Consider the following 26440-nt stretch of genomic DNA (forward strand, 5'->3'; position numbering starts at 1 on the left):
CACCAAGGACCAGAAGCGTATTCACATATCCATCGTTTGTGTATGCCATACCTCTGCCACACTGGTTTAGAGGTTTACAATGAGAAAATTCGATACATGTATGCGTGTACATTGGAGTCTGTCACGGGCGCGGTACTCCGCTTGCAACTAGTCCCTGTCTGGTGGACAGCGCATACAGTATAAACACGCCGTCAGTCCTGCGCTCTGTTCAACCTAACGAACATTTTCCCTCTGACAGACATTTTTCTGCATGATTCATCCTGACACCGCTAATTGTGAAATGTTTGGTTTCGAATTACACTCTTTTCCTAACGGTGATAGATACAATGTTTCCACAGTCTAATCGATAGAATAATATTAATAATAATGATAATGCATTGAGATACGTACTAAACAGCATGCGGTTACCAGACTCTATGTTGAAAGGCATAATTAGTGGGATCGTGGTGGCAACACATGCAAATAGCAACCGAGTTTGGGCATTATTCGCAAAGCACATTGCTAGTCCTACTGGTAACGTAAGGCCCCAACGAAATGTAATGGACGTGAATGATGCAAGAATAATAGTTGGTACTACTCTATGGGACCACTGGAGGAGGGTACAAAGAAAACATGTTTCACATCTAGTAGATGAAGTGTTACAAGTAAATTCGCGCTCATGACGTGGAAAGGACTTCTTTCAAAACTGATCAATCTTCCATTTCTACAACTGTAGTATATAAATGCAAATGTTTTCTAGAGGACCCACTGCAATGGCTGTTGACGATTAAGATGCCAGATACCGTACCAGATACCGTACCACCTGCGACTACATTTACCAAATAAAAAACATATGCCCCAACCCAAGATCTAAAGCTATATCCACTGCACCAGCTGTACAACAGCACTGACATCTGCTAACAGAGGTAGTTACAGTGGTTACAGTGTTGCCCGATTGCCACCCTTTAACTTCTTTTTTCTGTCAGATGTACCAGCTGGACGAAATTTTGCGACGGACATTTTTTTATCACTGGCATGTGAGGATTCGCGCTGCGAAGCCCAAGTGCGCGAATCTCGCTTCACCCTGTATATCAGGGAATTAAAGCAGACCCGAAAAATAAATCTTTAAACTTGGCCGTTTTAGTACGTTTTACTCCTAAGATACATCAGTTACTTATGTACCAGTACGTTTTAAAAAACGGTATAAATGGACTGTTTCCTAGGGCCAATATTCTAAGTGGCCGGTTTTCAAAGTGTTAATATTTCTCGTAAGAACACATCGCAGTAAGACTCACGAGCTCTAAATTACTCGAGTGCTACTTGAAAAATAGAGTTTTGTTACCCAGTACATATAAGTTTAAAAATAATTCATTCTTAACTGTTTCTATCTTCAACTTGCTACTTTTTTGTGGACAGTTTACTTCCCTGAAGTGGTTGTTACTACAGAAGTAAATTCATATTGTCATTTCCGTTGTCCTAAAAATGATTTGTTTCTCCGGCTCTCTACGTTTTCTCCCTAATGCGTGTGTTTATTTATTAAACATACAGCTTACTGACGTTTTGAAAGTCATTCTGTGGATAGTATTTTACTTAAGTTCACGAAATCAAAGACATGATAAAAAATCAAAGTTTTCGCAAGAATTTTGTGTTACTGCATTTTTTAGGTACAATGCGTTCGCTCAGAAATTACACGGACATGTGACTGTAGTTCTGCTGCTCCATCTCTACCGACCACAACGGCGACTACATGTTACATTATATTGTTCTTTATTTTCTTCGTTGTCAAAGATCATGACTTTCCTGTTACTTAAGCATAATGTTAGGATTTTACTGAGACTTTCTTTATTTTGGATTTCAATGGTCAATGTACAACGAACAGACTAGTTACAAATCTAGCTGTGGCCAACAGCCGGCCGCTGTGGCCAAGCGGTTCTAGGCGCTTCAGTCCGGAACCGCGCTTCTGCTACGATCGCAGGTTGGAATCCTGCCTCGGGCATGGATGTGTGTGATGTCCTTAGGTTAGTTAGGTTTAAGTAGTTCTAAGTCTAGGGGACTGATGACCTTAGATGTTAAGTCCCATAGTGCTTGGAACCATTTGATTTTTTGTGGCCATCATTCCTTAAAATTATCCACAGCAAGGATAGTTCTTTCGCGATGGTGATCGTTTGCAGAAGGCTCCTGTAATCCGTTCTTAAGTATTGTTCCTTAGTTTAGGTACCCTACCAACTTGGATTGCCGGAAGCGATTGCTGAGGCTAGAAACGATAAGGAACTGATTCCTCGAGTGTCTATTCTTCATGCCCCCCCCCCCCCCCTCTCATCTCTCACGCACGCACGCACGCGTGTTCTCTCCTCCCATAGGCCCTGGCGGACCTATCGGTAATGACCAATCGCCGCGCCATCCTCCGTCGATGGCGTCATTGGATGCGATATGGAGTGGCATGGAGACAGCACAACACTCTCCCGGCCGTTACCTGGTTTCGTGACGTGGAGCCACCATTGCTCAGCCAAGTAGCTCCTGAATAAGCATCATGAAGTTGAGTACATCCCGTTCCAGCATTCCCACCAGGAAAAAAATTCTTGGCAGTACCTGGAGTCGAACCCAGGTCCTCTGCGTGGCAGTCAGCAGCACTGACCACTCAGGAAGCCGGCGAGGATCACTGTAATGCTCAACAAAATCCATTGGATGACACTACACGACAGACCTTATGCTGACTGAAACATTTCTCTAAAAATAGTGACAGTCAAGGAGTATTTTCGGGATAATATTTCACTCTGCAGCAAGTGTTTTGAAACTAACTGGCAGATTAAAATCGTCTGCCGGACATTGCCTTTCGCGGGAATTCTATAACCGGATGAGCTATCGAGACACAGAGGCAGTGCCGGAAGTAAAGCTGTGAGGACTGGCCGTGAGTCGTTACTGGCTTGCTCAGTCATTAAGAAAGGCAAGATTCCAATTCGATCCACAGTTTGAATATTCCAAGAAGTTTCTTCTCACATACATTCTGCATAATGGCGGTGACGTCAAAATACAGGAGACCGGGGCTTACACTTAAAATTGATACTGATGCACAAGTTCGAGTATGTCCTTCACTACGTATCGTATGAAGGCCCATGGCATAAAAATGTAGATCTGTTGCGCTATTCAAGAGGGACCAGTTTTGATAGTCTGATGAAGTAATTTAGAAAACTGTCTGTAGTCATATTTACTGGTTTTCCGTACCAATAAGCCAAGGTGGCGGAGCATTTCAAAACTGACCTTTTAACTGATTCATGAAAGGAATTAAATTAGAAAATGAGACCCTGAAAATAGTAGATATGTTTTGTTATTTGGACAGCAAAATAACTAAGGATGGCTGAAGTGGCGAGAATTTAAAATGTTGACTGGGAATAGCAAGAAAGTTTAAGAAAAAGAGAAATTTAAATTTAGGAAGGCTTTTGTAGAGGTATTTGTCTGGAGTGTAGCAGACAAGAAGAGAATAGAAGCTTTTGAAATATGGTACACGGAAGAATGCTGAAGACTATACGGGTAGATCTGGTAAATAATGAAGATTATACGGGTAGATCTGGTAAATAATGAAGAGGAACTGAATCAAATTGGGAAGGAAAGAAATTTGTGGCACAACTTGACAAGCAGAAGAGCTCGATTGATAGAACCATTCTGAGGCATAAAGAAATCCTCAGTTTACGAATGCAGTGAAATGTGAGAGGTGAAAGCTGTACTGATCCCGGCGGAGGTTCGAGTCCTCCCTCGGGCATGGGTGTGTGTGTTTGTCCTTAGGATAATTTAGGTTAAGTAGTGTGTAAGCTTAGGGACTGATGACCTTCGCAGTTAAGTCCCATAAGATTTCACACACATTTGAACATTTTTTTGTGAAAGTTGTACACCAAGCCTCGACTTTAATAAGCAGTTGCATTTGAATGTAGATTACAGTAGTTATGCATAGATGGAGAGACTTTCACAGAATAAAGTAGCTAGGAAAACTGCATCAAACTGGTATCTGGGGCGCAGAACACAGCAACGACAGCGAATCATGAACTAAATTGGAAACAGGTTTATTTCTAACATAAGTCCAGTATTTTGTAATGCATTTCCTCAATAGTATTACGTAACTTCTACACACCATCACGTTAGAAATTTTTAGTCGTCCTTCATATATAATGAGGTACTGATGTCGCCAGTCGTGTGACGAACTGTCGTCAATCGTACCTAATTATATTAGTAGCCGGTGTAACTGATAAATTCCATCCAAATGCTGTGTGTTCTAAATGTTTACGTTATGTAGTAACTGAGGATGCACTTTCAATGAAGTCTTACTTTTTTAGAATTAATCTTTTGTGGCAGTCAGAACAGTGAATTCCGAATGCATCCGGTAAACATTTACTCATGGTAAATATTCTTGTACAACAGCAAAGGACTGTAAGTATTCCTTGACGAAAAATATGTGATTGGCCGAAATAAACAAAAAAAATCACTTCATAGAACACAGAAGACTGAAATAATGGGGTAGTGGTCTACATTGGAAATGGTTGAGACACGGTTCGTGTGTCCTGAGTCATATTTTTAGTCGCTCTTCTAAACCAATCCAGGCGACCCATTAGCCGATACTTTCAAGCTGCAACCGATTTCGTGGTCACAACTGAACTATATCAAAGTATTTGATGACATCACTATCAGCGGGTTGTCTATTAAAAAAATAAACCAGAGGAAACTTTTTACAGTGTTGAAATGCTCGAAGAACCACGAGAGCTCCTTCAGTTCTGGCACATGTGGCGCGCTGCCAACGAACACGCTCGCCTCGTGTCGTCTGTAGGGACCAACTTTTCAAACGGAATGACGTAACCAAACCCATCTCGGATGTGAATGAGTACAGTCAGCTGTAGTGAGCCAACACTTAATCGTGAATTTAAGACAAACTGAGAGCCTTCCTTCAAGAAAGTTATTAGCTAGATCCACAGAAGTAACACAGGCGACTGTTTTTTAACGAGTGTAATTATTATCTTTTTTTTTTTTTTTGAAGTTTGGTAATGTGAACTGGTTTGGAAATTTGCCTCGTTGGTTAACCTGACTGGTTAAAAGCGTATGCTGGACCAGGACATGGTCTAGGATAATTACCTTCGTGAAAAAGGTTTCGCCAGTCTCTGAGCATTCTTGTCTTCCCTACCCACAGCTGTAATACGGCAGCACCCTTTCTCGTTTCATTCTAGGCGAACGGCTCAATTAATGTTGAATACCTGCAAAAGGCAAACATTTTGAGTCCCGGTTCATTCTCAGCTCGAACTGGTGAGAATGTATGTCAGAACTACGTGGATTTCTAGGCAATGAACTGTCGTGACACTCTAATTTTAAACTGAAGTAACAGTGCATTTTGATATGTAGATGTATAGTGCTCTCACTCGCAACACAAGAATATCACACAGATGGACATCGCCTCGGATAGTGTAGCCAAATTAAGTCCAAACTTGTCCGATGACGAAGAATGAAACCTTTAAAAGTTTCATTTGATATTAAGTAAAATAATTTATTGCTCGTTACGGATTTCCTTTTGTTTTCTAGTATCTTGTTTTGCGTAGTGACGTTAGCCGAGTTGTGATATGCTTGAGACATCTCTGTCGATTGTGGTTTCAACGAGTCCAGATGAAACACCAAATAGTCGTGAAATATGTGTTCAGTGCATTGGAAGATGGTATCTGTCGCACTACACACAATGCTGTAAATTTCTTTCACCCATACCATTAATGATAAAGAACTTAAATCTTTAGGCCGCAACTTCATGGTTATAGATACATGTAAGTATTCAAAGAAATAGTTGTACTCAATACTAATTTTTATTTAGCCCTCTATCATATATTAACGTTTGCTTAAGCTTCATTCATTTGCATCCGTAACCCTGAGTAAGGTGTTAATCAACAATGTACGCAGTCTTCATCCTCTCTCAATCTTGATCTTTTACTTTTTCTGCACTAGCCGCCAAGTGTCCTAATGATCGGCCTAAATTTTGGGTCAGCGTTGTCATTTCTGGATAGGTTTGTTTTATTAGTGTAAGACTCAACTGGTTCCTTGGCTGGACAGAACGAGGCCTTCTTCCCTTCCTGATTTTGTATCTCGGTTGTGTTAGCTGAACTGCCCAAGTTCCAAGGCTCCAGGAACTCACTTCTGTTGCTCGTCTCTTCGCTTCACTTCCTACCGAATTCACTCCTCAGCTACAACGCAGCTTTCGCACTCTTGGACGAGACAGAATATTTTCTGGGGTGGGAAAGATGCAAAACTGGGAGGAAAGATGAAGGAAAAATTACAGGCAGCTGAAATGGAGTTACCGAGGTTTCTTAAGGGCTGTAAACGGAGAAGCACGTTAGAAGTCAGAAGGTCCAAAATGAGCTGCATATACAACCGTTAACGAACTTGTACATGCAAATGATTTTGTCATGCTGCAGAATATCGAAAGCTAGCTTGGCATATAAGCCGAGTGACAGAAGTACTGCGTAGTCAGCCATGGGCGTCAGCACTGCTGGTCTTGAATAACCATTTTTTGAAAGACGCTGGATGGATCAGCTCCTGTCCGAACAATAAGCAGCAAATTTTATTAGGCGCGATAATTATTTTTGTTATAATTCATACATGGGCAAAGCGAAAGGCTCTTGACCAGACTGTGAAGAATATTTTTAGATCAATAATGCGTATATGAACAATAATAATAGCGAAAGTATAGTAGCGGGCATAATTATTAAAATAGTATCAGGTCACTTTTGTTCAACGACTTCGGAGTGAGGAGATTCCACTCCTGAATTACATTTCTACACAACCTTCAAAACGCCTATCTACGGCTATAAGTTTGCTCTGGACTGAAAAGTTTTCCAGAGACAGTTGACTCTAGATGTAGGAATACTTGGAAGCCACTGTGTGCCCCGGTGCGTGTATCTGGTTGTTGTTCTAACAATTGGTACTTCAAATTCGTGAAGAAATTTCTTTGCGTATTATAATCTGGAGCTCTGCTCCGTACTTTTTCAATATTGGTTCTTAATATTCGTTAACGGTCGCCAGTTATTAGTAATAGTTGGAGGAACGCCTTTTTCTCCCAGTAAACAATGCCCACACTCATTTCGGAAGATGAAATCGATGTCGCCTTTTTTGGTGTAGGTCCATGGCCTCTATTAACCTCTTTCATATCTGTTTCGTTTCTGAATCGCTCAGTCCATTTCTCACTCATAGTAACAAATTGGCGGTTGATATCGGTTTACTTTCTTTTCAGACGATCCAGACTTGCAGGGATATTTGTTTTCACATTTGGTGTCGGTCATCTTCCAACAAATTTGACACGCGCGTTGCGTAAAGTTTACTCACGATTAGTTATTCCTGTGAAATGAAACGTAGTCTTTCTTCTGATATGCCAGTGGGGTCATCTGTTTCATACAATTTCAACTGCCGAACGTCCAGTACTGTATTGCACACTTTCTGGCTTTTATTTTGCAGTCATCGTTGTTACGTGGATCACCTTCTAGAGGTCCAATGAAGAAGTAGACAAAAAAACTACTGAAAGCAGAAAAATTCAATTAATGATGCCTTCGTATCTAGTTAACTCATTTCGATGAAATTAGCACAATATGACTACTCTAAAAACGAAAGTTTTTCATAGATCGCTGTGCCTTTCGACGTACGTTTTTTTATGCAAGATATATAAATAAAACAAAATAAAATTTCTTTGGTTCCAACACCAACTCAGTGCCACCCAAGAACTTATCATTTTCGTCTGCCTCCAAATAGTTTTTCCAACTTTGATAATAAGTTACACGCGCGGGATTAGCCGAGCGATCTGGCCGCTGCAGTCCTGGACTGAGCGGCTGGTCCCGGCGGAGGTTCGAGTCCTCCCTCGGGCATATGTGTGTGTGTGTTTCTCCTTAGGATAATTTAGGTTAAGTAGTGTGTAAGCTTAGGGACTGATGACCTAAGCAGTTAAGTCCCATTCCCATAAGATTTCACTCACATTTGAATATTTTGAATAAGTTACAGCTGTCTGCCCTTTAATGGTCGCTATTGGACAAGGCTGTAAAATTTTAAATCTATTCTGTTCTTGGAGGAGAAGGATAAAAAAGAATGCGGTGATCAAGCAGTTTTCGTTTAATCAGAGGAAAAATGGGAATTTCTGATGGAGAGGATCGTGAAGGCGAAAAAAGAGTATTTCAGAAAGGGAGAAGGTACAAAGTGATGCGAATCAACAAACATGAAAATTCCGTCAAAAAATCTTTAGAAAGCTTTGGGAGCAAGTAATATCCGTTAGAAACTTAGGAAATGTGGTGACAGAAGAAGGAAATTATGTGGAGGAAACTAGAAGTAGGGTATCTATCTATGGGCAAATGATCTTTTGAAAAGCTGAAGAGTTTGTTAACAGCAGAAAAAGATAGAATTAAAAAACAAGTTCGCCAAATGTTTTATCTGGATTGTGGTATTATACGGCAGCGAATCACGGACAGTCAAAATGAAACAGGAAAATTACTTAGCTATTTTTGAAATGTGATTGGAAGAAAGGTTGTTGTTTTTGTGGTCTTCAGTCCTGAGACTGGTTTGATGCAGCTCTCCATGCTACTCTATCCTGTGCAAGCTTTTTCATCTCCCAGCACCTACTGCAACCTACATCCTTCTGAATCTGCTTAGTGTATTCATCTCTTGGTCTCCCTCTACGATTTTTACCCTCCACGCTGCCCTCCAATACTAAATTGGTGATCCCTTGATGCCTCAGAACATGTCCTACCAACCGATCCCTTCTTCTGGTCAAGTTGTGCCACAAACTTCTCTTCTCCCCAATCCTATTCAATACTTCCTCATTAGTTATGTGATCTACCCATCTAATCTTCAGCATTCTTCTGTAGCACCACATTTCGAAAGCTTCTATTCTCTTCTTGTCCAAACTACTTATCGTCCATGTTTCACTTCCATACATGGCTACACTCCATACAAATACTTTCAGAAATGACTTCCTGACACTTAAATCAATACTGGATGTTAACAAATTTCTCTTCTTCAGAAACGCTTTCCTTGCCATTGCCAGCCTACATTTTATATCCTCTCTACTTCGACCATCATCAGTTATTTTGCTCCCCAAATAGCAAAACTCCTTTACTACTTTAAGTGCCTCATTTCCTAATCTAATTCCCTCAGCATCACCCGACTTAATTAGACTACATTCCATTATCCTTGTTTTGCTTTTGTTGATGTTCATCTTATATCCTCCTTTCAAGACACTGTCCATTCCATTCAACTGCTCTTCCAAGTCCTTTGCTGTCTCTGACAGAATTACAATGTCATCGGCGAACCTCAAAGTTTTTATTTCTTCTCCATGAATTTTAATACCTACTCCGAATTTTTCTTTTGTTTCCTTTACTGCTTGCTCAATATACAGAAAGGTATCAAAAGAAAAATGAACTCTCGGAATGACGCACGCACACTATCCGGTCGAGAGTAACCCGACACCTGTATGTAATGAGGAATTGACCACAAGATGTCACAAAAGGTGAACCCGCCAGTTTAAAATGAGGCAGGGAGTTTGAGTCTTCTGTTGTTAGTAGCAGCAGGATGGGTCAGCCAGTGGGTCGGCCAGATGAGGTAGGTGACTGCGAACGTGGAATATTCATTGGAAGTCACCTGAGTAACAAATCCATCAGCGACATTTCAATCCTTCTACAACTGCCGAGCCGGCCGAAGTGGCCGTGCGGTTAAAGGCGCTGCAGTCTGGAACCACAAGATCGCTACGGTCGCAGGTTAGAATCCTGCCTCGGGCATGGATGTTTGTGATGTCCTTAGGTTAGTTAGGTTTAACTAGTTCTAAGTTCTAGGGGACTAATGACCTCAGGAGTTGAGTCCCATAGTGCTCAGAGCCGTTAGAACCATTTGAACAACTGCCGAAGTTGACTGTTGATGCGATTGTTAGGTGGAAATGCGGAAGAACAACCACAGCTAAACTAAGACCCGGCATTCCTCGTTTACTGGCATAAAAGGTCCGCCGAGCATTGCGGAGGGTGGTTGTAAAAATAAGTGGAATAAATCACTCGTGAGTTGCAAAGCGCTACCTGCAGTCCAGTTAGCACAATGTCTGTGCGTAGCGAGCTAAGGAGAATGGGCTACAATGTTTGAGCAGCTCCTCATAAGCCACAAATTTTCCGTAGTCAATGCTAAGATACCTGAGAAGCTGCAAAAACGACGCAACTGGACAGTGGGTGACTGGGAACGAGGGATTTGGTATGATGAATCACGCTGTGTCCTGTAGAAATCCGATGGAAGGTTCCGGTTTAGCGAGAGAATGTTACTGGTCATCATGTGTAGCGCCAACATCGAAATACGGAAGAGGTGCTGTTTTGGTATGGCGGTTGCTTTGCTTGGTTAGGGTATCTTCTCCTTATTGCGCTTAAGGGGAGTTAGAAAGGAAAATATTTTTTTTCCACATTTTCGGATTTTTATCTCATTACAAAATTTGCAATTTTCCGAATAAAATTATATATATATATATATATATATATATATATATATATATATATATTCTTCCCTTGTGAGTTTGTAAGTGATATAATTAAAATTGCTACACCAAGAAGAAATGCAGATGAAAAACGGGTATTCATTGGACAAATATATTATACTAAAAGTGACATGTGATTACATTTTCACACAATTTGGGTGCATAGATCCTGAGAAATCAGTACCCAGTACAACCACTTCTGGCCGTAATAACGGCCTTGATACGCCTGGGCTTAAGTCAAACAGAGCTTGGATGGCGTGTACAGGTACAGCTGCCCATGCAGCTTCAACACGATACCACAGTTCATCAAGAATAGTGACTGGCGTATTGTGACGAGCCAGTTGCTAGGCCACCATTGACCAGACTCTTTCAATTGGTGGGAGATCTGGAGAATGTGCTGTCCAGGGCAGCAGTCGAACATTTTCTGTATCCAGAAAGGCCCGTACAGGACCGCAACATGCAGTCGTGCATTATCCTGCTGAAATGTAGGGTTTCGCAGGGATCAAATGAAGGGTAGAGCCACGGGTCGTAACACATCTGAAATGTAACGTCCACTGTTCAAACTACCGTCAATGCGAAGAGGAGGTGACCGAGACGTGTAACCAATGGCACCTCATATCATCACGTCGGGTGATACGCCAGTATGGCGATGACGAATACACGCTTCCAGTGTGCGTTCACCGCGATGTCGCCAAACACGGATGCGACCATCATGATGCTGTAAACAGAACCTAGATTCATCCGAAAAAATGACGTTTTGCCATTCGTGCACCCAGGTTCGTTGTTGAGTACATCATTGCAGGCGCTCCTGTCTGTGATGCAGCGTCAAGGGTAACCGCAGCCATGGTCTCCGAGCTGATAGTCTATGCTGCTGCAAACGTCGTCGGACTGTTCGTGCAGATGGTTGTTGTCTTGCAAACGTCCCCATCTGTTGACTCAGGGATCGAGACGTGGCTGCATGATCCGTTACAGCCATGCGGATAAGATGCCTGTCATCTCGACTGCTAGTGATACGAGGCCGTTGGGATCCAGCACGGCGTTCCGTATTACCCTTCTGAACCCACCGATTCCATATTCTGCTAACAGTCATTGGATCTCGACCAACGCGAGCAGCAATGTCGCGATACGATAAACCGCAACCGCGATAGGCTACAATCCGACCTTTATCAAAGTCGGAAACGTGATGGTACGCATTTCTCCGCCTTACACGAGGCATCACAACAACGTTTCACCAGGCAACGCCGGTCAACTGCTGATTGTGTATGAGAAATCGGTTGGAAACGTTCCTCATGTCAGCACCTTGTGTGAATGCTCTGAAAAGCTAATCATTTGCATATCACAGCATCTTCTTCCTGTCTGTTAAATTTCGCGTCTGTAGTGCGTCGCCTTCATGGTGTAGCAATTTTAATGGCCATTAGTGTATAACTTTTGTCTGGTACAAAGTGTTGGCATATCGGCAGACGCAGACAATTTCACTCAGGTTGCCAAGTAGTCATGACTTACATAATTTCATAATCGAGAAAAGGTCCGTCACACAAATATGTCGATCGAAAATTGTAGCACTTTTGCAACCTCATTATGGGGCCGTGGAAACTCTACCTGAGTGAAGCAATGTCGATGACCTGAACAGTTTTAACGTAAACGGATTTGCAATTAAATTATCAATTACCTTGCTCGATAATTAGTTACCTCTGCATATCTACAGGAGCTCTTTCAACTGAAAGGTCGAACGTTCTCAAAACAGTCGTAAGATACTTTTTGAAAGAATGGTTTGGTTCAAATGGCTCTGAGCACTATGGGACTCAACTTCCGAGGTCATAAGTTCCCTAGAACTTAGAACTACTTAAACCTAACCAACCTAAGGACACCACACACACATCCATGCCCGAGGCAGGATTCGAACCTGCGACCGTAGCGGTCACGCGGTTCCAAACTGAAGCGCTTAGAACCGCACGGCCACACCGGCTGGCTTTGAAAGAATAAACCGTCATTTGATTGTATGTTATAGGGAAGCGTGGAGGGTAAAAATCTTAGAGGGAGACCAAGAGATGAATACACTAAACAGATTCAGAAGGATGTAGGTTGCAGTAGGTACTGGGAGATGAAGAATCTTGCACAGAATAGAGTAGAATGGAGAGCTGCATCAAACCAGTCTCAGGACTGAAGACCACAACAACAACATTACTGTTTCTCTTCTGTACTGTCTAGATATGCGCTTTTATGCCATTATCGACACAGTTGTAAAAGTTCTTCGACCACTAACACGTCTTAGCTGCTAAGGCAGTCCAAAGCAGAACTGCCGTAACAGATATGATATGTTAATGGTCTAAGAACTTTTGGTATTGTAATCGATTATGGCATAAGAGTTGAAATCTAGATAGTACAGAAGATAAATACGGTACTACACAAAGGGCGGTTTATTCTTTCAAAAAATATGCATGACTGTGGCTCAGCACCATCCAAAACTTTTTAGATGTAAGTTTGACAGTGTGCTCAAAATGTTTAGGAAACGATCCTTGAAATTCTTTCAAGGCCACAATGAGTTACTCAAACCTCATGTTTTCGTTAATGGCGGTGAGCTTAGGGAACCAGACTGCGTTTGTCGTAATGTGCCCCTTCTAAAACGAGATATTCTTCTTACATGCATTTCCATCAAATGATAAAAAGGTTGTTTCTCACCTAGCAGGTTCAGTAATGTTCACATAAAATACGTCTGCACTGCATTTTCCTTCATGAATTCAACAATAGCGAGTTTTAAATAGAAAAATCTTTTCAGGCATGCCCCTTGACTTAAACAACGTACTTTGCAGTAATACACTGAAGAGCCAAAGAAACTGATACACCTGCCTAATATCGTGTAGGGCCCTCGCGAGCACGCACAAGTGCCGCAATACGACGTGGCATGGACTCGACTAATGTTTAAAGTATTGCTGAAGCGAATTGACACCATGAATCCCGCAGGGCTGTCCATAAATCCGTAAGAGTGCGAAGGGATGTAGATATCTTCTGAAGAGCACGTTGCAATGCATCTCAGATATGCTAAATAATGTTCATCTCTGGGGAGTCTGGTGGCCAATGGAAGTGTTTAAATTCAGAAGGGTGTTTCTGGAGCCATTCTGTAGCAATTCTGGACGTGTGTAGTGTCGCATTGTCCTGCTGGAATTGCCCAAGTCCGTCAGAATGCACAATGGACATGAATAGATGCAGGTCATCAGACAGGATGCTTACGTACGTGTCACCTGTAAGAGCAGTATCTAGACGTATCAGGGGTCCGATATCACTCCAACTGCTCACTCCTCACATCATTACGCAGCCTTCACCAGCTTGAACAGTCCTCTGCTGACATCAGCGTCCATGGATTCATGAGGTTGTCTCCACAACCGTACACATCCATCGGCGGATACAATTCGAAACGAGTCTCATCCGACGAGGCAACATGTTTCCAATCATCAACAGTCCATTGTCGGTGTTGACAGGCCCAGGCGAGGCGTAAAGCTTTGTGTCGTGCAGTCATCAAGGGTACACGAGTTGGCCTTCAGTTCCGGAAGCCTATATTGATGAAATTTCGTTGAATGGTTCGCACGCTCACACTTGCTGATGGCCCAGCACTGAAGTCTGCAGCAGTTAACGGAAGTGTTGCACTTCTGTCGCTTTGAACGATTCTCTTCAGTCGTTGTTGGTTCTGTTCTTGCAGTATCTTTTTCCAGCAGCAGTGATGTCGGAGATTTGATGTTTTACCGGATTCCTCACATTCGCAGTACACTCGTTAAATGGTCGTACGGGAAAATTCCCACTTCATCGCTACCTCGGTGATACTTTGTCCCATGGCTCGTGCGCCGACTATAACAACACGTTCAAACTCAGGTCTTGATAACGTGCCATTGCAGCAACAGTAACCGATCTAACAACTGCTAAACACATATGTTTTACATAGGCGTTGCCGACCCTAGTGCCGTATTCTGCCTGTTTATATATCTCTGTATTTGAATACACACGCCTACATCAGTTTCTTTTGTGCTTCAGTATATATGAAGTCTCCATGCTCTTGGTTTAGCTCCATGGAGAACTTCTTTTGCAACTGACACTGGAGTAATGTGCGTGGCTTCAGAAATTTTACTATTCATATCATCAATTTCCTTCCATGCTACTTGCCTGTAAATTGAGCACGAAGTGCTTCTTGATGTACACAACAATGAACCCTCTGTGACAATCTTAGTAATTTTGTGTTATTTCAAAGTCAACTAAATCATTAAAAATTTTTTGCATGGTATTACAAGCTCGTTTCATAGAAAATTTTCAGCTCCTGTCTATATATATATATATATATATAGACAGGTTTTGAAAATTTCCCCTCGGTTCCGAGAGTTCCATAACCTGTACAGAAAATTGGAATACAGATCAACATAAACATCATTTCCGCCCTTTTTATTGCTCATGAAAACCACACATTGCATGTTGTACCACCATACAGCGAGACCTTCAGCAGTGGTGGTCCAGATTGCTGTACACACCGGTATGGTTGAACTACAGACAACGTGTAAACTGATCGGCTGTCGGACGCCTTCCGTCTAATAGGCGCTGCTCATGCATGATTGTTTACACCTTTGGGCGGGTTTAATGACGTCTCTGAACAGTCAAAGGGACTGTGTCTATCTTCAGGAGTTCCGGGAACCGAGGTGATGCAAAATTTTTTTTGATGCATATATATTGACCTTCTCATTCCTCTTTTCTGTCATTCCATTCATTTTTAAAGGCTTGTAACGACAGATAGCTAGCCAGCCTCTTTTTGTGCAACAGTCAGTGGACCGTTGAACACCCTTCATATCATGAACATGTAGTGAAAGATAAGCAGTTCTGACACCTCGTTTCTGCCGAAGTGAAGCGAGATCTGGCGATCGAAAAGTGCCACACCGCAATACTGAATGAAACGTCGCTCTGTACGGAGTACTTCCGGAAAGGAACGAATAAAGCCGACATAGGCCGATCCTTGGCCTGCACGCGGTCCGCACACTCGGCCCGCGTAAAGTTTGGCACACTGTGGCCCGCTCTGCTATAAAGGTCCGGTTTTTACCGATTGAGGCATGGAGCCCTGAAAAGGACGAAGTTACCAGCAGATTAGGGAATAAGTCAGAAAAGAAGAGCGTGGACACTCCAGTCGTGACCTAGCAAAGAAGAAGGAGTTGCATTCTTTAAACAGTTTACTTTAAGCACTGTGTATGGTGCGTTATACACCGTAACAAAAGTCTATAACTTTTAGAGAAACATGTACATATGGTAAAACGTGTCGGAAGCGTGAAAGGCGCTGGTTGCAGTAGCTCGGACAGCGGCCCGCGCGACTCGGAGGTGAGATATAAAAAGCGGCCGTACGCGCGGGCCGCGGGGCCCGAGGCTGTGACGTCGCCGTATCTCGGCGAATCGAGCTGTGCGGGTTGCGCCACTGGTTGCGCCTGCTGCCAGCGCCGCTATTCTTGGGACGCTGACACCGGGGCTCGGGGCTGCTCGGCGCCAATAATGTCTCTCTCCTTAAACAGCTCGCGCTTAATTACGACGACCCCACACCGTGAACACTCGTCGAGGGAAACTGTCTCTCGGGTCTCGATGACGCCTCGGTGCCACTGAACTCTTATCAATGGAACCGGAAAGTCTCCGGGAACTAATATTGCGTTCCAGATGTCCCACGGTAAAAAAGTTTACAACAGGCGTATTTACTTGGTAACTTCAGCCATCGGCAACACATATGACGAAGTATCAGAGAGAAACATTTGCTAAGGAAGCTGGTGTAATGGTTAGGGCGTTGGACTTGCCTTCGCCGCACGGGATTAGCCGAGCGGTCTTGGGCGCTGCAGTCATAGACTGTGCGGCTGGTCCCGGCGGAGGTTCGAGTCCTCCCTCAGGCATGGGTGTGTGTGTTTGTCCTTAGGATAATTTAGATTAAGTAGTGTGTAAGCTTAGGGACTGATGACCTTAGCAGTTAAGTCCCATAAGATTTCACATACATTTGAACATTTTTGACTTGACTTCAAATCCGCACCAGATGATCTGATCCATGATGTGCTGGATCAACGCTTCTCAATGATTTTTCCTTGCTGGGATATTGTTTATTTTTTACTTCTCTCTTATGTCTTGATTATTTTGTGACCATGTATTGAGGTTCGAATTATATTCAATCCTCCATCTCGATTTGTGCGTCTCTCCATTACATTGCATTCAACGCTGGAACATTGCCAAACAGGAGTTGTCATACCATAGCCAAAATACACACATCAAAAAAGTTTTGCGTCACCTCGTTTCCGAGAGTTCCGGAACCTGTACAGAAAACTGGAATAGAGATCAACATAAGCATCATTTCCGCCCTGTTTATTGCTCGTAAAAACCACACATTGCATTTTGTACCACGATACAGCGAGACCTTCAGAGGTGGTGGACCCAGATTGCTGTACATACCGGTACCTCTAATAACCAGTAGTACGTCCTCTTGCATTGATGCATGCCTCTATTCGTCGTGGCGTACTATCCACAAGTTCATCAGGGCACTGTTGCTCCAGATTGTTCCACTCCTGAACGGCGATTCGGCGTAGATCCCTCAGAATGGTTGGTGGGTCACGTCGTCCATAAACAGCCCTTTTCAATCCATCCCAGTCATGTTCGATAGGATGCATGTCTGGAGAACATGCTGGCCACTTTAGTCGAGCGATGTCGTCATCCTGAAGGAAGCCATTCACAAGATATGCACGACGGGGCGCGAATTGTCATCCATGAAGACGAATGCCTCGCCAGTATACTGCCGATATGGGTGCACTATCGGTCAGAGCATGGCATTCACGTATCGTACAGCCGTTATGGCGCCTTCCATGACCACCAGCGGCGCACGTCGGCCCCACATAATGCCACCCCAAAATAGCAGGGAACCCCCACTTTGCTGCATTCGCTGAACAATGTGTCACAGGCGTTCAGCCTGATCGGGTTGCCTCCAAACACGTCTCGGACGATTGTCTGGTTGAAGGCATATGCGACACTCATCGGTGAAGGGAACGTGATACCAATCCTGAGCGGTCCATTCGGCATGTCCTTGGGCTCATCTGTACCGCGCTGAATGGTGTCGTGGTTGCGATGAAGGATCTCGCCATGGACGTCGGGAGTGAAGTTGCACATCATGCAGCCTGTTGTACACAGTTTGAGTCATAACTCGACGTCCTGTGGCTGATCGAAAAGCATTATTCAACATGGTGGCGTTGCTGTCAGCATTCCTCCGAGCCATAATCCTTAGGTAGTGGTCATCCACAGCAGTAGTAGCCCTTGGGCAGCCTGAGCGAAGCATGTCATCAACAGTTCTTGTCTCTCTGTATCTCCTCCATGTCTGGACAATATCGCTTTGGTTCACTCCGAGATGCCTGGACACTTCCCCTGTCGAGAGCTCTTCCTGGCACAAAGTAGCAACGCAGACGCGATCGAACCGTGGTATTGACCGTCTAGGAGTGGTTGAACTACAGACAACACGGGCCGTGGACCTCTTTCTTGGTGGATTGACTGGAACTGATTGGCTGTCGGACCCCTTCCGTCTAGTAGGCGCTGCTCATGCATGGTTGCTTACATCTTTGGGCGGGTTTAGTGACTTCTCTGAACAGTCAGAGGGACTGTGTCTGTGATGCAATATCCACAGTCAACGTCTATCTTCAGGAGTTCTAGGAACCGGGGGGATGCAAAACTTTTTTGATGTAGTTCCGTACTCAGGGAATGAGCGTGGGGAGCAGATGCAGGAATCCTTCATCACCGTTCTAGACAAGGTACTGGTGGAGTTGGTTTGCCATGGCCTTCTTTTGTCATGTTACATATCAAGGGGTGTATCTGCAGGGTGGATTCGACAGCATTTTTCCACACTACCAACATATCGTTTGCCACTCCCTTCCTCCTCCACCCTCCGGCTAGTTAGTAACTTACATCATATTCCATCGATCATTTGAACGATTCTTTTATCGAAACGAGTCAGTTTACTATATACGAGGGCTATTCGGAAAGTAAGGTCCGATCGGTCGCGAAATGGAAACGACTATGACAATCCGATAAAGCTTTGCACAGATGTGTTGGGTAGTGTCTCTAGTATAACCCCAGTTACCATCACGTCGCTCTTCCCATTTCTGAGCTCGCAGTGAGTGCGTAAAGATGTCTAGAAAATAGTGTCTGCTGCCAAGTACGAGGGCCTGGTGAGAAATTTCGCCTGAAGCTATGCAGCTAACATTACATAACTGTCGTGCTGTTTCTTCTTCAAGACCATTCTCCGCCGCATTCTGCAGGGGCAATGAAGATGCTCCTGCATCGTTTTCAATTGGAAATGTTTGACTACCCACAATACAGCCCGTAATTGTCTTCCTCTGAGTTTCATCTCTGCTCACATGAACCGCTGGCTATGAAGACAACATTTTGGCACAAGACAACGAGCCGTAGGCCAGCGTAGAGAATTGGCGGAAAGCACTGGCGGCTGCCTTCTATAGCGAGGGTATTGGAAAGTTGGTACAACGCTACGATACACGTCTAAGTCGGATCGGCGACTATGGAGATAAGTAGCTGCAAGGTGTATCTAACTGTTGCAAATAAAACATTTTAGATTTTTACCGTGGTTTCCATTTCCCGACCTATCGGACCTTACTTTCCGAATAGCCCTCGTATATATATAACTTTAATGAACCCAATATCATTTTATTCCCACTCATGAAACAACTTTTATTTTTTTTACTGGGTACCAGTTTTTAAGTAGAAATTTATAGAGAGTGTGGATCTTTTACTGTAGGCATCGTTTAAGGAGAGAGTGCTCGAAATCCACTCCTAAGGGATTTAATAGTGGATGAAAGGCTTTTTGAAAATACGTCGCTGTTAAGGCAGTTTTGAAACTAGAACTACGAAAATTGGTATTTGGTTTCTCGGAGAGAAATTAAAAAAAAATACGTGCTTCAGCATTTTTATAAATTCAACCACCAAGAGTGCAAGATAGTAGGTGAAAGTTTTTTTGAAACGAAATCATTATTAAAGAAACAACTAAAGCATTTTTAAAACTACATCTATAAAAATTGATACTTGACTTCTAGGTTAGAAATAAAAAACATGTGTTTCACTGGTTTTAGAAATTCAACCCCCTAAGTGTGTGAAGTAGAGGATGAAAAGTTTTATGAAATTTTTTCAATATGAAAGCACTTTCGAAGGTTAATCTACGAAAATTTGTATTTGGCTTCTCTGTTAGCAATAAAACATTGTGAGCTTCGCTGCTTTTGGAAATACTGTCCCTAGGGTGGTGAAATAGGGCATGGAAATTTGTAAGAAAATGTTTACATATATTAAAAAATCTCAAAGCTAAATATATGGAAACGTATTTCACTTCTCGCTTAGATGTAAAGAAATATGTGTTAGGAAGTGAAAGATTCTATGGAAATATCCCGAAAAGGACACAAAAGGCATGACGAACAAAAACGTTTTACTCCAGCTACCAGAATTGCTTTTTGGCCAGAAGTAAAATTGGAAATGACCATGCTTCTATGGCTTCAGCTAGTGTAGGAAGTTTAGATGGTGTTGCAATTTGTGAACGACATAAAATTTCAATTGAAGAATAACAAAAAAATCTGTGCAGGCCATACAGTCTACACGAGAAAAGCAGTGGGCGTTAAGCTAATGTTAGATAAAGATCCTACCTGCAACAATTACGTTCACCTATCACAAGGAAAGGAAACAGCACGAAGTAGATTGTCAGTTAGGTAACGTTGGCTGCAGCCAAAAACAAATGATTATCGACCAAAACCTCTCCACTTCTACAGATTCAGGCCTAGTGAGCTGATTGATTAAATTGCAAATGCCCACCGTTGATGTACATAAATTTTAATGGGAATCGAGAATATTCCATCACAAGGTTGAAAGAATACCCATGTATTAAAAGTTTCCTTTAATTTACGTCTATGGTCAGAAACTAGTGGCACTATGGCTGCAGTACATTAGGACTTTGTTTTTATAAAACAGATCTGATGATGGTCATTATAGACCGAAACCAGTAATCTTTTAACAAAAAGTTTCTGACCATAGACGTAAATTAAAGGAAACTTATTGTATATGCGGGTCACTGTTATATTCGCGACAATGTCGCAGCTTGTGAAACCAATGTATTAAATGTTCATTTTTAATAATATTTGAATAAGAGACTGACCGATACAAATTTCTCTTTTGCAGAAATGACGAAGAAGGCGAAGAGCAAGACAAAAAGTGATGAGGCGCCACCGAAATCGGCGCCTTCCGAGAAACAGACTACAGAGCCCGGCACAGGTCCTGGCAGTGGCCAAAAAACAGATGCTGCTGCGCCCCCACAGCCGCCCACGTCAGCAGGAGCAGGGCCGGCGCCACAGCCACCAGCGGCGGCCAAGCCGAAGGACTCGCCGGCTGCAGCTGCAGCCATCCCCACACCACCTCCACCTAACGCCAAGAGCGACGAGTCCAAAACCGCGGAGCAACCTGTGATGGGATCCCAGGCATCTACTCAGTTGGAAGTTGTGGGCTCCCCACTAGAAAGGCCTCCTACAGATCAGTCACCTTCACAGTTGGGAGTTGTGGACTCTCCATCAAAAGAGCCTGTTACAGCTCAGGCATCTCCACAGTTGGGAGTCGTGGGCTCCTCATTAGAAAAGCCTCTTAAAACACAGTCACCTCCACAGTTGGGAGTTGTGGGCTCCCTACCAATAGTTCAGGCATCTCCTGAGACAGGAAACCTGGTCTCCCCACAAGAAAAGCCTCCTACAGCCCAGGCACCTCCACAGTTGGGAGTTATGGGCTCCCCACCAGAAAAGCTTCCTACTTCAGAGGAATCTCCACAGTTGGGAGTCATGGTCTCCCCACCAGGTAAGCCTCCTATAGCTCAGGCACCTCCGCAGTTGGGAGTCGTTGGTTCTCCAGCGGAAAAGCCTCCACCACCCAAGAAGGTTATTGCTTCAAACAGTGAACCAAAGCCGAGTGTTTCAGTACAAAGTGAACCTCCGAAGGAACAGCCCACAGTTCCTCAGCCTACCAGTGAGCCTTTACCACAACCACTGGTCGGTGACCCCTCCCTCAGTCCTGAACCCAGTGATAAAACGCGAGAGGTGCCCATAGAAAAATCTCAGACGGAAAAGAGCTCACAGCCTATTGCTCCACCAAAGGTACAAGATCCTGAAAGAGATCTTGCAGATAAGAATAAAAAGGTATCGTCAAATTCAGCAAAGGCAGCATCTAATGGACAGCCCTCTAAACAGCATGCAGAGAAACAGAACAAACGCCAAGTGGCTAAGGAAAGCGTCCAAACGAATTCTGTACAGAAAGGAGATCCTAATATCAAAAAGCCGTCGGAAATAGATAACAAGCAAAGCACTCAGGACAAAGTAACAGAAAAACAAGAGTCTAGTAGTGAACCCAAAACAACGAAAGACAACACTGCAGCAAAAGTGAACGAAGTAAAAGACGAACCAAACAAAACTCAGCTTGCTGGAGCAACGTCGGAGACTCTCATTAAGCAAAATAGTGGGAACGAAGTCTCCGAAAAGGTAACGGATGCGGAGGCACCAAAACCGAAGGACTCTAACAAAAATACAACTGCCCCCGCGACAGAGAACATAAAATCGACAGAGAAACGAGAAACATCGAAAGACCAAATAGCTGATGGAAAGACGTCAGAACAAAAATTTCCAACAGCACCAGGAAATCAGCAGAAGCCACCATCACCAAAAACCGATCCCAACGAGAAAGTTAATAAAAATGCACCGTCAAAGAAAAGTAAACAGAAAAACGAGATGGGTGTGTCCAAGAGTGAAGGGGCTCCAAATTTGAAGGAAGTGAAGCCAGCAAGCAAAGGCGGAAAGAAGGATGCCACTAAAACGGCTACCGGTGCTGAGATTTCGCCAGAAGTGAAAGAAGCACCTAATTTGTCCATAACAACGGAAAATTCGAAAAAATCTCCCTCTAACGTACTCCTAGAGACTGAACTTCCAACTTTAGAAGCAGTTGCGTCTAATCACTCGGCCCAAGTCAAAGACGATGGCAGCAAAGTGAATCAGCAAACTAAGATCGCAACGGATCCCAAAGACAGCAAAGAAGGTCCCAATAAGGATGACGCACAATCTAAATCGAGCGGCAAGAAGAAGAATCGTCAGCAGAAGAAATCGGTTTCAGAAGACGCTAGCCCGTCAGAGGCGAATGACAATAAGGGACCACAAGAGGTTGCCAAGCCCAAAAACAATGAAAAGAAAAAGCCGGCACCTGCTTCACCATCCAAGGAAAAGGAATCAAACCGCGACACTGCTTCAGCGCCTGGGGAGAAGAATCGAAAGAATGTGTCTGGTGAAAGTGCAGGTACAGGACCTAAAGTTTCACCAGGGAAGTCGCCCACGGTAGAGAAGTCTCCGGTAACTGCTGAGAAAGACTCGTCAGACAAAACACAAGTAATAAATGCTGAGTCACAACCCGAAGAACAAGAAGCTTCAAAGAAAAAGAAACGAAATCGTCATAAGAAGAAGAACAAAGTTGGAGATAATTCTACCGATGCAAACGTCGAGGGAGGAAAACAGCAAGATACGAATGTAACGGCTGTCGGCGGCGAACGCAAAGCAAAGGAGAAACAACAAACTATCGCGCCGCCAACAAATAAGTCGAAAGGTCAGCAAAAAGATTCCCAGCCGGGCCAAGCAAAGGCGAGTAAGGGAACACAGCCAGTTCCTACAACGACGCAAGATGGTCAACCGTCGGATGAAACTCCAGCAAAACAAGCCTCTGGTACAACCACCCAAACAGCATCTGCTAAGAAACGGAACCGCCGCAAGAAGAAGGGGGCCTCAGGGATAGAGAAAGACGGTGATGCCAGCATACTGCCAGAGAGCAAGTCTGCAGAATCAAAAGAAACATCAGTCGCCAAACCAGAAGAACAAAAACCGAGAGTTAATATTCCATCAACGCAAACGAAAACGGACGAGACCAATAAAAAGAAAACTGATTCAAAGGCAACAACTAAGCCCGAGAAACCTCAGCAACAAGATGCTCAGTTCTCTGAGGGGACCGAGGACCAATCTGAAAATTTCGTCGAAGTTAAATCGAAGAATAAGAGAAACAAGAAAAAGAAACTAGATTCGGCAGAGGCAAAGGAGGATGTGTCAAAAATTGGTCCTGAGAACATTGTAGACGCGAGCGTCAGTAGCAGTGAGGGCAACACGGGAACGGAAAATGCGGGTGGCGATTCTGTGAAAGAAGTGACGAACAAAGTGTCGCCACCGAAAATTAGCCAAGAAGCCAGAGAGCAGAAGATGCTAAATAAGAAATTGGCAGAACGAGCACAGCTTAAGATTAAGAAACAAATTGAATCTAATGCTCTGTCAGAAGTGGAGAAATCGGAGAAATACTTAGAAACCATAACAAAAAACCTCCGGGAACTGACTAAACTGCGTTCATCGAGACTGGAAGATGTCCTACAACAACCAGGCGATGAAGAATTCGATTACGAATACACACCGGTTCAGAGAAATACCTTTCTCGCAACAACGTGCCACGTTTGCAAAGAGTCAAAGCAGAGGGAGGTGATGAAGGTCTGTGAACAGTGCCACTTAATGAGCTACTGCTCTGAAGAGCATCAGAAATCTGACTGGTCAGCGCACAAAGATCTCTGTCAAGCTGTCAGCGAAATGTGCAAAGAAAGAGGCACAGATAATCTCTACGCTCCAGCTGTGGGTCTCTCCGCAGAAGAATATAGGGGATATAGAATGAACGCACTCCTCGAGTGTTCTGCTATTCTAAACCGTCAACTGGAGCCATACGAACAGGAAATTATTTTGTATCCTAATGTGTGCCATACTTGTCATTTGCCTTCTGCCGCCAATCTGCACACTTGTGAGTCGTGCAGTATGGTGAGCTACTGCTCGCCTGAACACAGGCCGCCAAACCACGACGTGTGGTGTCACGACCTACAACTGTACAAAAGTTTAATTATATACCAGAGCAGAAACGGCGTCATAAACCCACAGCTGCCAGTGTTTCTCCCCGAGAGCTTCCAGCCGCTCAGTGGTGACATGCAGTCGGATCTGCTGAAGCTTTCCGGCGGTGTGGACGCCAGTCCCTTAGAGCGAGCAGTACTCTCCGAAATTGCCACCGGGCCGCTCACAGCTCTCTTCGCACTTCAAAAGTCGAATAAAGTCAGCGGAACTACGGAGAAGCTGGTAGTCCATTTCGTGGGCGCAGAGTGGTCGTTCGAAATGGAAAGAGCCGACAAGTGGGAGGCATTCCTGCTGCACCTAATTCCCAGCCTGAAAGCTCTAGTCCTCGTCTTCGTCGGGCCTGAGGTGTGCAGTCTGCCACCGGAAGCGCGGGGTCTACTGCAGAAGCAGTCCACACTGTGCCCTCAGTGCCAGGAGAAATTCCGCACCGTGGAAATGGTAATCCCTCCACAGACCTTTTACCACGAGTACGTCGCTTCGCAGGACTACATCCCGCCCACCATCATCTGTGCCTACAACGCTGGACTGTACAGGCTGAATGGTCACAAGGATATAGACTCCTGGTCCGACACCGTGACAGCGCTGTTGAAAGATCCTAGTGTCCCAGTCGCGGTTACGTCGTACACTGCGGAGGAAGTACTCAAGGATGCAGAAAGGCTTCAGCATCATAGGGCATTGAACTTTGTCTTGCCACCCTCGCAGAATCCGTACCGCAGTCTGAGGCCTAATAGAAACTTCGCCAGCGATGACGTCACGCCCGTCATCTTCAAGAACTACTACATAATGATAGCAACATCGCTTGCACAATGAAATCGTGTCAAGCAAGTTAAACAAACGTATTGACATTCCAGTCCATCAATCCAATGCTGTTTGTAATTACATTCATTTCTCGTTGCATTTGCCACATATAAACTTAGTATTTCCATGTTTCTGGAAAAATAAACTAGTTTGGTATCGGTCTGCTTTGTATATTATGCTCCTTTATGTCTTACACAGTAAAAGCTTGGTTAAGATTCGTATAAAGTATTAACTATTCTTCCACTTCCAGATCAATTTCCCACCCCACACTGCTTCATATACTAAAAGAACGTAGAAAATATTCCGCTTTAAGGTTTTGTATTTCTCTTAATTTTTGGCACTTACTACCAGACACTCATCGTGTACATATTCTCGAATAATGTAGCAGAATGCACACGATGCACAGATGTTTTTTTTTTATTTCAGCTTATTAGACCTTCTGGATACTTACGACTACTAGATTGTGGAACGAGACAGACCTATGAACCAAGTGGCAGGATTAGCTATAAAGGATCACATACACTATTTCCTCGAAGTGTTGGCTGTGTAGCACGGGATTTAGGTGGATTGGCGTTTGGGCTGGGGGTTGTATTTTTAAATAATTTATTTACAACCATACATTATAACATGGACGCTTATGGAACACCAACAGAAATATCTTAAACACATAAAATCAGAAATAAGCAACATTCTGCCCAGGAAACATTCTTTCTTACGATGGGCACACAAAAGTAATAATAAAAAACTTGTTCTAACAGATTCATATATTCCAAATCGGTAATTTTACTCGGTCCAGGAGACATCACACGTGGGCGATAATCAAGAAATAGATATCATAAAATTAGTCCTTCACAGGGATACAAGTCGGCATTTCGAATCACGATAAGACTAGCAACGGCCACAGACAGAGATGCACTGTACCAGGATCAGCCTCCAGCTACTACCCACCTAATGTTAACAAACTAAACGACTACCTATTATACAGGGTGGTCCATTGATCATGACCGGGCCAAACATCTCACGAAATAAGCGTCAAACGAAAAAACTACAAAGAACGAAACTTGTCTAGCTTAAGGGGGAAACCAGATGGCGCTATGATTGGTCCGATAGATGGCGCTGCCATAGGTCAAACGGATATCAACTGCGTCTTTTTAAATAGGAACCCCCATTTTTATTACAT

General features: G+C 43.7%; 1 protein-coding gene across 1 annotated transcript in view; it reads left to right on the forward strand.

The window, feature by feature from the left end:
* LOC124794770 (nascent polypeptide-associated complex subunit alpha, muscle-specific form-like) overlaps positions 1-25421 on the forward strand; it is a 59355-nt gene extending 33934 nt beyond the window's left edge. Inside the window, exon 2 of the mRNA XM_047258396.1 lies at positions 20690-25421. Within this exon, the coding sequence (XP_047114352.1) occupies positions 20692-25272 (4581 nt within the window). The 5' untranslated portion in view covers positions 20690-20691 and the 3' untranslated portion in view covers positions 25273-25421. The remainder of the gene's footprint in view (positions 1-20689) is intronic.
* The last annotated feature ends 1019 nt before the right edge of the window (positions 25422-26440 follow it).

Source organism: Schistocerca piceifrons, chromosome 4 (genome assembly GCF_021461385.2).
Source record: "Schistocerca piceifrons isolate TAMUIC-IGC-003096 chromosome 4, iqSchPice1.1, whole genome shotgun sequence".
Taxonomy (NCBI): Eukaryota; Metazoa; Arthropoda; class Insecta; order Orthoptera; family Acrididae; genus Schistocerca; species Schistocerca piceifrons.